Genomic DNA, 14,794 nt, shown 5'->3' with positions numbered 1-14,794 from the left:
ATAAAAAATTGGTAAAAATATATATTATGTATATAATAGTTATTTACATAGAATGATTATCATAAAATTTAATTAAACTTTGTATGCTATTTACAAAATTTGTAAGTATTTGAATTTTTTCGTCAAAGTTGTAATATTTAACATAAAAAATTATTTTATTTATTTATTATGCTTTGTGAAATTTTATTTCAAATTGTTATTGCTCAAATATTTATCCACTTTTTGTCTTCTTATTATGATTCTGTGTACTAAATATACTTTTTATGTTTACTTTACACAGTTCTACCTTTAACATTTTGCTAATATCGAGCTAATTAAACTTAAAACGTTGTATTTGTTATACTCTTTACAAACGTTGTATTTTTATATTTTTTTGGGGTAAGCCACTATTCATTAAAAATCGTTAATGAAAGCCGTTTGAAAATGTTGGGAGCCAACCGTCAACTTAAATACTTAATTATATGACTTTCTACTTTATTCATAATACATTTTGTTGGGCATTTTTGTGAGCGGATGCATATGAAACTAGACATGATAGTTAAAGCGTTTATTTAAGTAATGCACCGATGGCTATTGTACATACATAAACCATAGTACCATACACTATAACCTTACTAGTAGCTAAGCTTAGATATATATATATATATATATATATTTACACATACGTCTCCCCCTTTTTTTGTGGTTCATTTGGTGGAAGGGCTTCACGTAATTATGTGCTTAAATGCCTAGGGAATTTTCCCACGAATCAGAGGCAAATCAACTTCATCGCACCACTCCACACACCTAGTTTCAAAATAAGAACCTTTTGCTTGGTTGGGCCAATAGCTAACCCAAAATTCACCTCCTATCCTCCACTTCAACACACTCCCTTCCATCTCTTTGCTAAGCCTCCACCCTACTTCCTCGCCATATTCATCCCCTGCAATAACCACCGACCCATTTTTACCAAACGGTCTATTTGCCCCGACATATCGCCCTCTCAGGCCATGAACCGGGTCATCACCCGCTCGGCTCGTGGGCTTCCATGTGCCTACTTCCTGGCCCGTCATATTATCGCACAAGACGACGTCGAATATCGCCGCATTCCCTTCCGCTTCTTGATCCATTCTCCAACTCCTATTCCTCGTTCTCCTTGACGTCCTCGCCGACGCTTTTACCTTCGCAATTTCTGATTTTTCGAAATTGCCCTTCACGATCTTCTGAATTTCCACTTCTCCCTCCTTGTTCTCCGTGGATCGGCCCAAGCTTAGCCCAGCCACGTAGGCCGCTCCGATTTCTGGGCCCACCCAAACCCGAATCCTAGACGGAAAGTGTTTCTCCTCAATAAAATCCACGTCATCATTTTGGTTGAAACCTAACCTCACCACGTGGAGGCGTATGTTATCCACACGTGCGTTAACCTGAATGAATCCATCAAAGAATCCAACGGTGTATTCTAGCTGCACGTGTGCCTCAAGTTGGTGGTGAGCTAGAGCGTACCGAAGCAATGACTCCTTGGCATCGATACCGGGGAATTGACTTTTTTGACCGTTGGTTCGCGCCAGTTTCATGGTCATGACGGGCGCGTAGCCTTTCAGAACCCAAAGACCATGAGCCTCCGCCGCGTAAGAGAATTTAGGATTCCGGCACGGCGTAGAAGGCACCAGTGTCTGTAATCCTACCCCGAGCTCTCTTATAATGCACCATTTTGCTATTATGTAACCGAGGGTGCGCATGAAGCACAGCTCCGTATCGACGCCCACGGTTATAAAGAAGGTTCGCAGAATGGAGGCGAGCCTTGACGACGTCGTTTCGAGCGTGGGAGCGAGTAGTGAGTGGAAGTAGAGCGAGCCTGCTTCGCTGGGCGCGTCGCACACGCAGAGCCAGAAGAGGCGCATGGTGAAGACTAGGTTGAAGAAAGTTGAGAGGGATTCAGGTGTGTGAGAGTCCATGATCCATGCGATGGGTTCGGGCTTCAGCTTCTGGAGTTGGGACCTGGGGCAAGTGCTATCGTGCGCTGTGGGTGATAGGGATATGATTTCTTGGAGGAGTTGGAGTAGCAGAGGGAGGAACGGGTTTTGTGAAGAAAGGTGGCATTTTTCGGAGACCCAAAGAGGTTTTTGAGCATTGAATGGATGAAAGCCCTGCAAGCACACTGTGAAGGTCACCACTGCTTCTGAGTCTGACCCGGAGGTTCTCTCGGCTTTCAGGTGAATAGAGCTAGTTGAATTGTCCTCACCCGGTTCCGAACTCGCCAGTTCGAACTTGGGTGATGAGTCTGACTCGCTCCATTCATCCGAGTTGGGGAGTTCGGATATCCATGACCAAATATCCATTGTGTGTTATTCTGGGTGGAGGGTTGAACGGGAGGGACGTGGTTTTAAGGAGGGAATGGATGATAACGGGATGGAAGCAATTAAAGCCACGCAAGGATGAGGAACTGGTGGTGCTAAGGGGCTGTTTGTGTCTTATTTGAGGTATTAGCTAGATTGGACTCATTGATAGTATCTAGTTTTCTTTCGCTTTCTTTCTACTTGTATGGTTATTGAATTGAAAGGAATTTGCTTTCGTTTCCATGTGATAACTGCAGACGTAGATTCAGATTTTGTTTCAGTTAGTTTATGGGGCCTGACGCCTTACACGTGTTGAAGTAAACTTGGCTACTAGGCATGCAACGTTTGGAAGTTTATAATTTGATTATCTCTTGGAGTATAATATTAATATGGTTGATTTTTATGTTTGTATTGGATTGGAAATTAACTATTTGTTGAGTTTGAGGCGATGTTAGAGTTGATAACTTAAGATTCGTGACATGTGGTGATTAGCTAGGTTAATAATAACTTATATACTTCTCATAGTTTTTTAACAGCTAGCTTTGCATTACATAGTACATACTCGTGTGAATTGGTTTGTAATCGAAAATAGAGAAAAATAAGAACATTCAAAATGATGGAAATGACTTAAAAAAATTGATGGAAGGAGTATTGACCCCTTCTATGATCACTGTCTGGTTGTGTGGTTTAGATTGAACAACTGTGGCTCCCCACTGGCCGTGGAGAATCTGGAGATGCTCCCAAAGAAACAAATTCATTTTGTTAAAAGAAACAAATTCATTTTGTTAAATATATTATATTTCTTTTCAATAAAACCAAAAACGTTATCTTTCCATTAGCCCTGGTCTTGATTGATATCTTGCATAATTTACAAGAAAAAAAGAAAGTAGTAGTTTGCATACGCATTACTTTTCATGGTTGTAATTTATTATGATCAATACCTATGGAAGCAAACAAAACTTATTTTGTGACAAAGGGAGGCCAAAGACCCACAGAAGAAACCTACAAACTAATGAAAGCGGTAATCGGAATGGTACAAAGCATCCACATTCGGCAAGCAAAATGAGGTCCATATCCAATTGTTCTGTGTAAAAACTGATCATACAAAATATAATGTCCATTTGTTCAATTCAATAACTAATCTAAATTTAAATTACATAGATATTGTATGCATAATCCATAAATTTAGTCATCTTGAAAAATAATGCTTATGCAAAGCTTGATATTTTGTTTTAAAGAAAATTAAAGGACCCATTCAAAAAATATATAGCTGATATAGTTATGGGAAATTATATTCTTATGTTGCATAAGATTTCTCTCTCATTTTACACTCACATAAAAAGACGTGCATCTCTTTTCTTTTCTTTTTCTTTTTTCTTTTAAATTGGTGGGCTCCACTTAATTTATCTCACAACATGAGATAACTTCTCTCCTACAACATGAGAAAAGTAAAACCCTATAGTATATATATATATATATATATATATATATATATATATATATATATATATATATATATATTACTTTTTTAAGTACGTTACATCAACTATTTAAATGATATATTTTTTTAAAATAAACTTATGTTACTTTTTTTAAACTGTATTTAAAGTTCAATGTTAAATCGAAAAGTATACTAACAATACCCATTACTGATTAATAACATGTTTGGATTACAGTTAATTAGTATAAGTGTGTAAATTGAGTTTCATCTACAAATATTATGTCTGGAAAATTTTTGGCTAGATTGTGTTTAATATGAACTTGAGTAAAAAATTACATTAGAAGTTACCTTTTTCATTGTATTAAATTATGAGTTTTATAAGAGTTATGTTGTAGGAAAAGTGATTGTGTAATGTTATAGAGATTCGTTTTGCGTGCCTTAACTTTTTATTTATTTTTTTGTTTTAAAAAGTGTGGGTCCCACAAAATATTGTGAGGGTAAAAAAATTTGTTATGTTATGTTAAAGAATAAAACGAAAACCCTTAAATTATAGTTTGCAAACTATAATTATCCAACCATGCTATAAATGGGTGACGATTAGACCTTTTACTGTACATTATAATTTTATGTTACTTGTCCCTCAGGATGTGAAAAATGTCCGGAAAAAAAATGTATAAACTATATCACAAAAGTTATCAAAATAATAATAATAATAATGAAAGATATTTTATATCAATATAATTATATTTTTAATTTTATCTGTTGATCTCATTTATATCTAAATATTTTAATAATAATATAAGCACAAAGTAAATAGGCAGGTTACTATTTTGTTGGGTTAACCACTGATCATCTAATTTAGGGAAAATATCCAAATATTTCAAGTCATGTTAACACAAGAATTACATGTTAAATCTCTTTGGGATGGATAATGTGGAAATTTTGTATTTATCTATCTGTTTATTCATGTTGAGAAATTGTATCTGAATATCAGTTATTGAATACATGCGAAGTGAAAGATAAATATAAAATTTTCACTTAACTTAATATCATCAAACACATGGATGAACAAATATAGCTAGAATTGTTCCAACTTAAAAGGATGAATCCTTTTTTCATTGTACGAATAATCATTTCTTCAAATCACTTGTTACCTTTTAGGCTTTGTTTGAGGGTTGGTTTTAGGATGGGAAGAAAAGGAAATAGAGGGTTTTAGTAAGTTCTTCCCTTGTTTGGGAATTTAACAAAAAAAGGGGAAAGAATTGGGAATTTTTACTAAATCCTCCAAACTCTTCTTTCTTCTTAAAATTAAAGTTCCCCCAATTTGAGGGGGGAATATTAAAATTACTTATTTCCCTTACTATTAAAATGTGAATCATTTTTAAATGTAAAATTATTAGGAAAGTCTCAAATATCGTCAGAATTTATCAACGAAAAATATTTCGTCAAAAAATAGTGTTGAATTTTTTTATGAAATTATATACGTCAAAAAATTTCCGTCAAAACTAAAGACGAAAATAGAGACGGAACCAGATTTTGCCATAATCACTAACAATTTTTTTACGGAAAAAAAAATTCATTCAAAATTATTAATAAAATCTAAATTCCGTCAAAACTTTCAACGAAAATATTTCCGTCCAAAATTTTGACTAAATACATTTCCACCGAAAAGTTTCGACGTAAAAAAATTACATCAAAAAATTTTACGGAAAGCATTTTCCTCAAAAAAATTCGCAAAAATTTTCGACGAAAAATATTTCCATAAAAAATTTGTGACTAAAAACATTTCTATAAAAAAATTTGACGAAAAATTATTTTTGTCAAAATTCTTTACGGAATCTAAATTTTGTCAAAATATCTCTCAAAAAATATATATTTATCGAAATTTTTGACGAAAATATTTTCATTAAAAATTTCAACGAAGCACATTTTCATCAAAAATCTTTGAAGGAAAAAAAATTTCATCAAAATTCGTTAAAGAATTTAAATTTCGTCAAAAAGTTTTCGACGGAAATATTTTCGTTAAACTTTTTGACAAAAAAAATCTCTGTCGAAATTTTTCACGAAACACATTTCTATTGAAAATTTTCGACTGAAAATATTTCTGTCAAAAGTTTTGATAAAAAAATTGTTCTACCAAAATTTTCATCAGAACACATTTCTGTCAAAAAAATTTGACAGAAAATATTTTCCTAAAAAATGTCGACGAAAAATATTTTGATAAAAAATTTTGAAGGAAAAAATATTTTGTCAAAATTCTTTACAGAATCTAAATTTCGGCGAAATTTTCGAATGAAATATTTCCCTCAAAAATTTTGACAAAACAAGTTCCGTCGAAATTTTTGTTAGCACACATTTCCATCGAAATTTTTTACGGAAATCTTTTTTCGTTTAAAAGATTTGATGGAGGAAATCATTTTCGTCAAAACTTTTGACGAAAGCTAAATTTCGTCAAAAAATTTGATAGAAAGTTTTTATCTTAGAAAAAATTTCATCGTTTTTCGATGAAAAATATTCCTACGAAAAAATAATTGTGACGAAATTTTCATCGTTTGCAACGTAGAAATTTCGTCAAAATATGATCTTTTTTAGTATTGTGAAAAGTACATAAATAATTTTGGTAGAAATTTTAAATTTAATTTAATTTGTAAAATTTAATAATTATTTTCATTTTAAAAATGGGGTAAAATGATAAAAATATCTCATTAATCCTCTATTTTTCTCCCTTACCATTAGGGGTGTTCATAAACCGATTCAAACTGCAATAACCGAACCGAAAAACCAATAACCGAATAAACCAAAAACCAAAATATCGAAAATCGAAAAAAATCCGCAAATTTTAATTGGATTGGATCGGTTTTCGGATTGGTCAATGAAAACCGATCCAATCCAAACCGATCCAATATATTAATTTCCCTTTACCTACTTGGATTTTTTCCCGATCATAGCCCAAAAATTTCTAAACCAAAGACTCATTAACTCATCAACTAAACGTAAGAATAAGCCTAGTCACATCTCATTAACAAAATTTAATTTGTGTAGAGTTTCATATCTCATTGCCAAAAAAGAAAAAACTATATTATCGCTTAATGATGCTTTTATATTTTTAAAAAATAAAATTACAAAGTCAATATATATAAAAGATGTTATTTGCACAATAATCATGAAATAAATTTTAGGATTTAAAAAAAACTGAAAACCGATCCAATCCAAACCGAAAAAAATTGGATTGGATTGGATCGGATCGGATTTGGAAAAAAATTCAAACCGAATGGATAATTACATGATCAAACCGAAGGGATTGGATCAGATGATATTTGCTTCCAAAACTGATCCAATCCAGACCGCGAACACTCCTACTTACCATATTTTTAACTCCCAAACAAGGGAAGTACCCTTCAATTTCCTTCCCTTCCTTCCCCTCCCTCCTCCTTGGATCCCCTTCCCTTCCCTTCCCCTCCAAACTCCCAAACAAATGCCAGTGTTATGTTCCTTCAATTGAAAATTAACACTTCATAACAGGAAAACAAAAATTCTCTCACTTTTTAATAGGAACATTTTTTTTTCTTTAGTGTTAGCTTTTTTTGTTTTTTTAAGTATTATTTTTGAGAAAAGTGTATGTCATTTTAAAGTATGTAAAGTTATGTCATTTTAAGAGAGAAAAAGATAGATAAAGGAGGAGAGAGAGTTGACAAAAAAATTAAAGGTGTGGGCCCCACCTATTTGTGAGAGTAAAATGACACAAGTTATGTCATTTAAAAGGATAAACACTTTTCCCATTATTTTTAAACTAAAGGGACAAAACACGATAACATGTTTTGTGATCGGTTCACACACACACACACACCATATTTCATTTATTTTTATTCATATTCCATTTATTTTTATTCCATCATATATCCAAGTAAAGCATATTCTAACCAACATCATGCTTTACTACTATATTTAAAAAAAAAACAAAATTCCAAGGATTTATGTCCACACTTGCGGACATAGGCGACCAAACTGGTCCGCCACTGCGCGCGAACACGCATATATACTGCGCGCGAACACGCATATATATATATATATATATATATATATATATATATATATATATATATATATATATCCTTACACCGGTTAAGAGTTAGAAGTTTTACACTTAATCTTGATCATTGATCCATTTGTATCCAATGGCTCACATTACTAAAAAATTAGAGCTCTTAGATATAAGTGGAATCAACGGACAAGATTGAGAATTTAACTTATACTAGTGTAAAATGATCTTGATCATATATATATATATGTATGAAAAAGTATTTGTCATATTAAATAACATAAAATTATGTCATTTTAAGAGAGATATTTTTTATTTAAAATTTTAAAAAAAATCATTCATTTTCTCTCCCATGATTTCTATTTCTTGTGTCTATCTCTCTTTTGAAATGACATAACTTATGTCATTTAAAATGACAAATACTAAATCCATATGTATATATATAGGGGCAGGATCTTCTTACACCGGTGTAAGAGTTATTACTCTTACACTCAATCTTAACCATTGATTTTTGCATATCTAACGGTTATAATTAATAATTAGTTAATGAGAATAATATAATTAATTACAGTCGTTTGATAGACGAAAATCAACGGTTAAGATTGAGTGTAAGAGTTATTAATCTTGCACTGGTGTAAGTTGATCATGTCTCATATATATATATATATATGTATATATATATATATATATATATATTATTTTATTTTATTTTGTGTATGTAATGGTTGAATATTTAAGAATGCGGGTCTCCTTCAAGATTTGAGTACTCTTGATGTTTTTACTGAGCCATTTGCAATTTGATGTAATCGCAGTACTTGGTAGGTGTAGTTGCCGCCGATAAGCTCAAGGGGATTCTCTGCAGGAATGCGGCAGTTGGTGTTCTTTATTTTAATTTTATTGAGGGGTATGAATCTGTCCAATGCATTTATTTCCCATTAAAAACGCTTTACGTTTACTGCCTTGGCACTATTTGACTTCGGTGAGTTTATGACATCACTATGCTTGCTAGCTTGCATAGTATTTGTTTTTATTGCATGCTTCAGGCTGTTGCTGCGTCCCTGCTTACCCTTTCCCCGATAGGGTAGATTTCACTTTGGGGTAACCGGTAAGGATGCAGAACGCTCCAGCATGTGAGCGCTACAGTCTTTATACATTAAATTTTACTAGGAGTGTAAATACTTTTATTTGACAAATAAAGAGAAAACTACGCTCTACCAACAACAAAAAAGACTCTATTGATTAGTAAAAGATTTTTGGTACGATAGAATTTTTTTTTGACCCGAAAGAAAAATTGCAAGAGAATATTACGAGAAACTTTTGTTGCCTGATAAGTAATAAAAAAGTGTTTGGTAGTCTAAAATTTTACAGAAAAATTTGGATTAATTTTACTAAAATATGTTTGGTTGATTGTAAAAAAATGATAGAAATATTTACTGAAATTATCTTTTTTCACACCTAAACAATGGCTCATCAATTGAGGTTTAATAAATGTATTTTGATCCAGGGCATTTTAGTCACAATAAAGTGTCAAAAATTTCCAGGGAAAAAAAGATAACCACCCTTACAATTGCAAAATTTTGGAACCCATTCATGAATAAAGTGAAAACACGCTAAACTTTTTTTCAAAGACATCTTTTTCCTAATCCTCCTATCAAATATTGACTATTATTTTTCTTATATTATTTTCCTGACTAATTTATTTTTACCTCCTACCAAACAGTCCCTAATTGCTTGAGCGCTAGTATTGATTAGTTATTGCTTGAGCTAGTATTGATTAGTTATTGCTTGAGCGCTAGTATTGATTAGTTATGGCCTTTTCATTTTTAGCTCATGTCTCCACAAAAATAAATTTGGAGTCCAATTCCCTCTAATAGTTTTACCTTCTCCTTTTACTTTATGAGGTTTAAATTGGGTGAATTTTTTAAACTTTCCAATTGAGAGTTAGTTTTTTAACAAAAAATTTAAAATGAGGAGAGATTATATTCTTTTTTTTTTGTATAAAGAGGAGATTATATTATTTTAATATTTAAGAAAGGCATTGAATTGGAACCCAGATCATGTTATTGTTAAAAGCAAAAGTCAATTGAGTAAGTCAATTAAAATTGGTCAATACAATTTAGTTGATTTTTTTGGGGTAAATATCACTTTTAAACTTTGAAAATTAGAGCTTATTCTCAAGTACAAGAATAAAAAAAATCAATTAATTAACAATTACCATTCAAAAGAAATCAAATCTCAATGTACAAGTGGAACAACAAACAACAAACTAGTTAGGGGCACAAATGATTTAATAACCATTAATACAACAAAAAACACAATTATTAAACCATAATCACCAAAGACATTACAACTTACAAATCTAAAATGCTCAGTCATTCGCAAAATTATACGGTTTGTATAACTATTTTAAAATCTCTTTAATTAAGTATATACAGAAATTAGGTAGGTTGGCAGGGGTGCTAAACGAGCCAGGGGCCTTTGGCTCGGCTCGTGAAGGTCTGAACTTACATGTCTAAAATTGATTGTTGTACCCAGACTTGAACTTGTATAAAAACTCGTTTAATATAAAGGCCTAAGGCTCCAATTCAAAGGCTCGGCCTTAGAGTCTCTCAGGCTTGCCTAATATATTAATTTTTTTATATTTTTTTTTTATATTTTTGTACGACTTGTGATAACTCTCTCTCTCCTCAATCCATTTCATTCCATTTTATTAATTAAACAGACTTTTTGAATGATTTTATTTTATATTATGCTATTTGGATATATATTAAATTTATGAATATTTATGGAATTACTAGTGCTGTTGATTGTATATTTTGTTTGAATAAATTTTTGTTGTCTTATTTTTTTTAAACAGGCTTAACAAGCTAAAACAAACTTTTATTTTTTTTAAATAAGAAAGGCCACATGCTGAAATTATATTCGTGACAGGTAACAAGCTTGGTCAGGCTGACACATCTAAATACAAGCTTAACCTTTTAAGACCAAAGCTCAGCTTGGCTCGACCCGTTAACATCTCTAGCAATAGCTATTCGTAAGCATCGTAGCTCCCAAAATCTCAAAAAGAATATCCATACCAAATCCAATAAGATAAAGCATGTTCTAGAATACTTGGTATTAGGTAATGGTTGAGTTAGCAACTAAGCATCCTGTTGGAAAAGCATGATTAATGATCTAGCACTAGTAAGTAGTAACAAATGGTTATGTTGGTGGTGATGAGTGTGACAGGGGAATTGAAGTGGTGCATTGGAGAGCGAAAACACGGTTTTCTCGGGCCAGGTGGGTTTGACCATTGGTTGCCGAAAACCGAAGCCGTCCTTGGAAAGAGCCCAGTCACTCACACTAAGCCCAAGTCTGTAACGGCTGCCATTTACTTCACCACACGGTCCTTTCCTCTTTTTCTTTTGTTTTCTTTTGAGTTTTACATATCAACAATGACATAAACATAGTTACAAATGTCTTCCTCACTCTCTCACACTTGACACTTGTTCCTCCCTTTTCATCATCATAACTCTCTCCTTCTTCTTTCTCTTTCAGAATCTGTGAAACACAACTGGTTAAATACCATTCCCATTCCAAGTCCTGAGCATTTCTCTTTTCTTTCCTTTTTTCTTTCTTTTTTCTTTTTTTTTTTTTTTAAAATGGAGGCCAAGGAGGAATTTGAAGTGGACCATCTGATGACACCCACAGGGACCAGTTTCTCTGAGTTACTATTCGGAGAGGACGATGATAATGAGAATGCATTGGGTGTCGGTGTGGACCAGACCTACAACCTTAGCCATTCCCCTGTTTTCTCCATTCACAAGACACCCAAAATGCTTTGCTTTGGTAACTATCAAAATGAATGTGACCTATTGCTTTCTGAAACCAACGCTACCACTCAGAAATCTGTCATCACTTCCAGTGATTCTTCATCTGCTTCTTCCTGCAACTACAGCAACACCGGCTTCAATTCCTTACCTAAGTCTAATGTCTGTGATAGTATTTGTTTTATTTTTATTTTTGTTTTTTTTTATGGTCATTTCAATTGGAGAATGACCTTGGTGGTATTATATTGATTTCTTTATCTTTCTCTCTCTTTTTTGGTTAAAGAGTTTGCAGAAAAAGCGAAATGGATCGGGACAAGAACCGGTGACGACCAGGGCAGGTTCTGGAGGCCAGAGACCACCTAAGAAGACCAAAGCAGAGAATCCTAATTCAACCGGACATGCAAAGGTGAGGAAAATCAACTATTGAAGTGTTGCATGTCCCTCTCTCCCTTCAATTAAACTCTTGCAGAGTAACAAGTCACATGTTTATGTCCTTTCCTAATAAAAAATAATGTTATATGATTTTTTGTAAGTGGGAGATATATTATATTCAATTATATTATATAGTCTCATATTGTTTAACGAATTGTTCGAAATAGCAGAGGAAGGAGAAGCTTGGGGAACGAATTGCAGCATTACAACAGCTTGTTTCACCCTTCGGCAAGGTGAATGAGATTCAGTTTTCTTTAGAATTGGGATTTTGTGAATTTGTGTGATCAATGAATATTCAAAATGGGGTTTTTCCGTTTTTGATTGAAATTTGGAATATTGAAACTGCATGCGCAGACAGATACAGCTTCAGTGCTTCACGAGGCCATGGGGTATATAAGATTTCTACATGACCAAGTTCAGGTCCTGTGCTCCCCTTACCTGCAACATTTGCCTTCCTCAAACCACCAACTTGAGCATCAGCATGTGAGTCCCATCACAATCGTTCTCAGAATCGTCTATACGTTTACGATTTATTATATTAGTATAACTTGGTTTTCAAACAAAATCTACAACTAGCAAAGGTTTAAGAGGGTAAGTTGCAGGGCCTGCTTGATGGGGACAATACTGCACATTACCTTACTTGAAAATGTGTTGACCCGGGTTAGCAGCTCTTTATGGTCACTCACTGCAGTCAAACTGTGACAGTTTGACGTTTAAGGTAACTCTTGATGACTAAGATTTTTAATTTGTATGCGTTATTTCAGGGGGACGGAGATAACAAGGGAGAGGAAGTGAAGAAGGACTTGAAGAGCATGGGTCTCTGCTTGATCCCAGTGGGATGCACCGTACACGTGGCAAGTAGCAATGGTGCTGATTTCTGGTCACCTGCTGCAATAGGGAACAATGTTTCACCATCAGCTAAGCAGTAAAACGAAAATCAATGACTTGTTTTCAAAATTTGTATCTTTTTGGAAATGGGTTCCTATATGTCTGCCCAAATTGGAGATATACTCAATATGACAGCTTATTTGGAGATAGAAGGATGACAAGGTAAACTGCAAGAAAAGGCAAAGAGGGATAACAATTAACAAGAGTAGTTCAAAGTTCACACATGGAGTACAAATGAAAGGTCATGATTTTAACCTTATGTAACATCTGTTTTGTGGGGGGTCATTTTCTGAGGACATCTATATTCTATAGAAGGAATGAAATATTTTATGTAGGATTTAGGGATGTGTGGCTTTGAACTACATAGCAGTCTAGGATGCCATGTATTTTAATATATATTTTATCTCTGGAAATCTCGGTAGGTTCAGATATTTATAATTAAATGAAGTTATTCCAAAAGGGTTGGCAACTTTTTAGCAAGGAAAAACAATAGAATAAATGAGTCTTGAAATGTGAAAAGCAGTGTTATAAAAATCAATCCGACACGATTGGTTGGTTTGACCGATTCACTCGTAAATTGGATCTCCAATTGATCTAATTTAGGTATTAAATTGATATTTCTATTTGATCCGCTAAAAAATTGATAAATTGATTTTGAATCTAGTTGAGCTGGTATTAAATTGGCATTGATTTTTTTTTAAAAAAAAATTGATTTTGTAAAATTTTGGATAAAATATATGAAAAATAGCACTAATGGTATTAAAATCTAGATAATATGAATTATAATTTATAATACTTATATTTAACTTATACGGTTAAATTAGTGATTTATTGAATGAATTGGTGACCCATTAATTTAGTATCTGAACTAAATTGATGACCGGTTCAAATTTAATAGTACTACTTAAAAGTTTCACCTTGCTGTGAATATAAAAAATAGCATATCCAAAATATTCAAGTATAAATATGACTATTGGAAAAATAGAGAAAAATTATATTTACAATCTATTTTCGGGTATAATATTTTATAATCATATTTTAACTGTTAATTTCTATTAATTAACAGTTAAATTTTTTGCAAATTAAATTTATTGATTAACAGAAATTAACGATTTAAATATGATTATAAAAGATTATAAATAAAAAAATTATAAGTATAATATTTTTCAAAAAAATATATTTAGGATATTTTATTCAGGGTGTCGTCACATGTGACGGGATGGCCGTGATTTTGGTTGGAGTCCAGGACAAAAATTGGAGCGGTACAAGTTCAATAACTGTAGGTCCCTCGTCCGACTACGCGTGATGTTATAGCTCCATTTAAAGCTTTCGTACTAAGATGATCGCAACTTCATTGATAAGATGTTGGCGTTATCGTTTTTGACCCTTATGCCCCTTAATTAATAATTAATTACCAAATTGCCCCTCATTCAAAACTATTTCGAAAATTTACCCTCCCCAACAAACATAACACCAATCTGCCCCTGTTTGACCGTTGACCACGAAGCCTACCCGGGTACACCATTACCTACCCGGGTAAATTTTGAAACTTTTTATCTACCCGAGTATGTAGGGGTGTACCCGGGTAGAGTTCTTGAATCTGGGAAAATGTTTGAATTATTTACCCGGGTACGGAGCAGTGTACCCGGGTAAATCGCGTCCAGAAACCCCAATATGTATGGGTTTCGGCCATTGTTGCGAGGTATAGGGTTTTTGAAACCCCAAAATCTTTCTCTCTTACCCTCTCTAATCCGAAACATCACACATATTTCATCTCATCATTTCAGAAAGCTGAATCTTGGTGGGACATTGAGATTACATCTCCACACTCCCATTTTGTGCTAAAAAATCCGAACCAACCTCCAAACCC

The 14,794-nt window shown here is 33.2% G+C and overlaps 2 protein-coding genes across 2 annotated transcripts; one reads left to right on the top strand and one right to left on the bottom strand.

Moving 5' to 3' along the window:
- Nucleotides 1-487: 487 nt before the first annotated feature.
- Nucleotides 488-2,458, bottom strand: LOC133316168 (uncharacterized). The gene has a single exon (XM_061517891.1). The coding sequence runs from the start codon at nucleotides 2,316-2,318 to the stop codon at nucleotides 729-731; it is 1,590 nt and encodes a 529-aa protein (XP_061373875.1). The 5' UTR covers nucleotides 2,319-2,458; the 3' UTR covers nucleotides 488-728.
- Nucleotides 2,459-11,436: 8,978 nt separating this feature from the next.
- LOC133316214 (transcription factor bHLH113-like) lies at nucleotides 11,437-13,261 on the top strand. The gene is made up of 5 exons (XM_061517940.1): nucleotides 11,437-11,766; nucleotides 11,888-12,010; nucleotides 12,204-12,269; nucleotides 12,391-12,519; nucleotides 12,801-13,261. The coding sequence occupies exons 1-5, from the start codon at nucleotides 11,437-11,439 to the stop codon at nucleotides 12,963-12,965; spliced, it is 813 nt and encodes a 270-aa protein (XP_061373924.1). The 3' UTR covers nucleotides 12,966-13,261.
- Nucleotides 13,262-14,794: the final 1,533 nt, after the last annotated feature.

The sequence above is a fragment of the Gastrolobium bilobum genome, unplaced genomic scaffold (genome assembly GCF_033153095.1).
Source record: "Gastrolobium bilobum isolate Gb01-03AN ecotype WA unplaced genomic scaffold, APGP_CSIRO_Gbil_v1 utg25868, whole genome shotgun sequence".
Lineage (NCBI taxonomy): Eukaryota > Viridiplantae > Streptophyta > Magnoliopsida > Fabales > Fabaceae > Gastrolobium > Gastrolobium bilobum.
The sequence above is the reverse complement of the archived record's forward strand: the minus strand, read 5'-3'. Positions and strand labels throughout refer to the sequence as shown.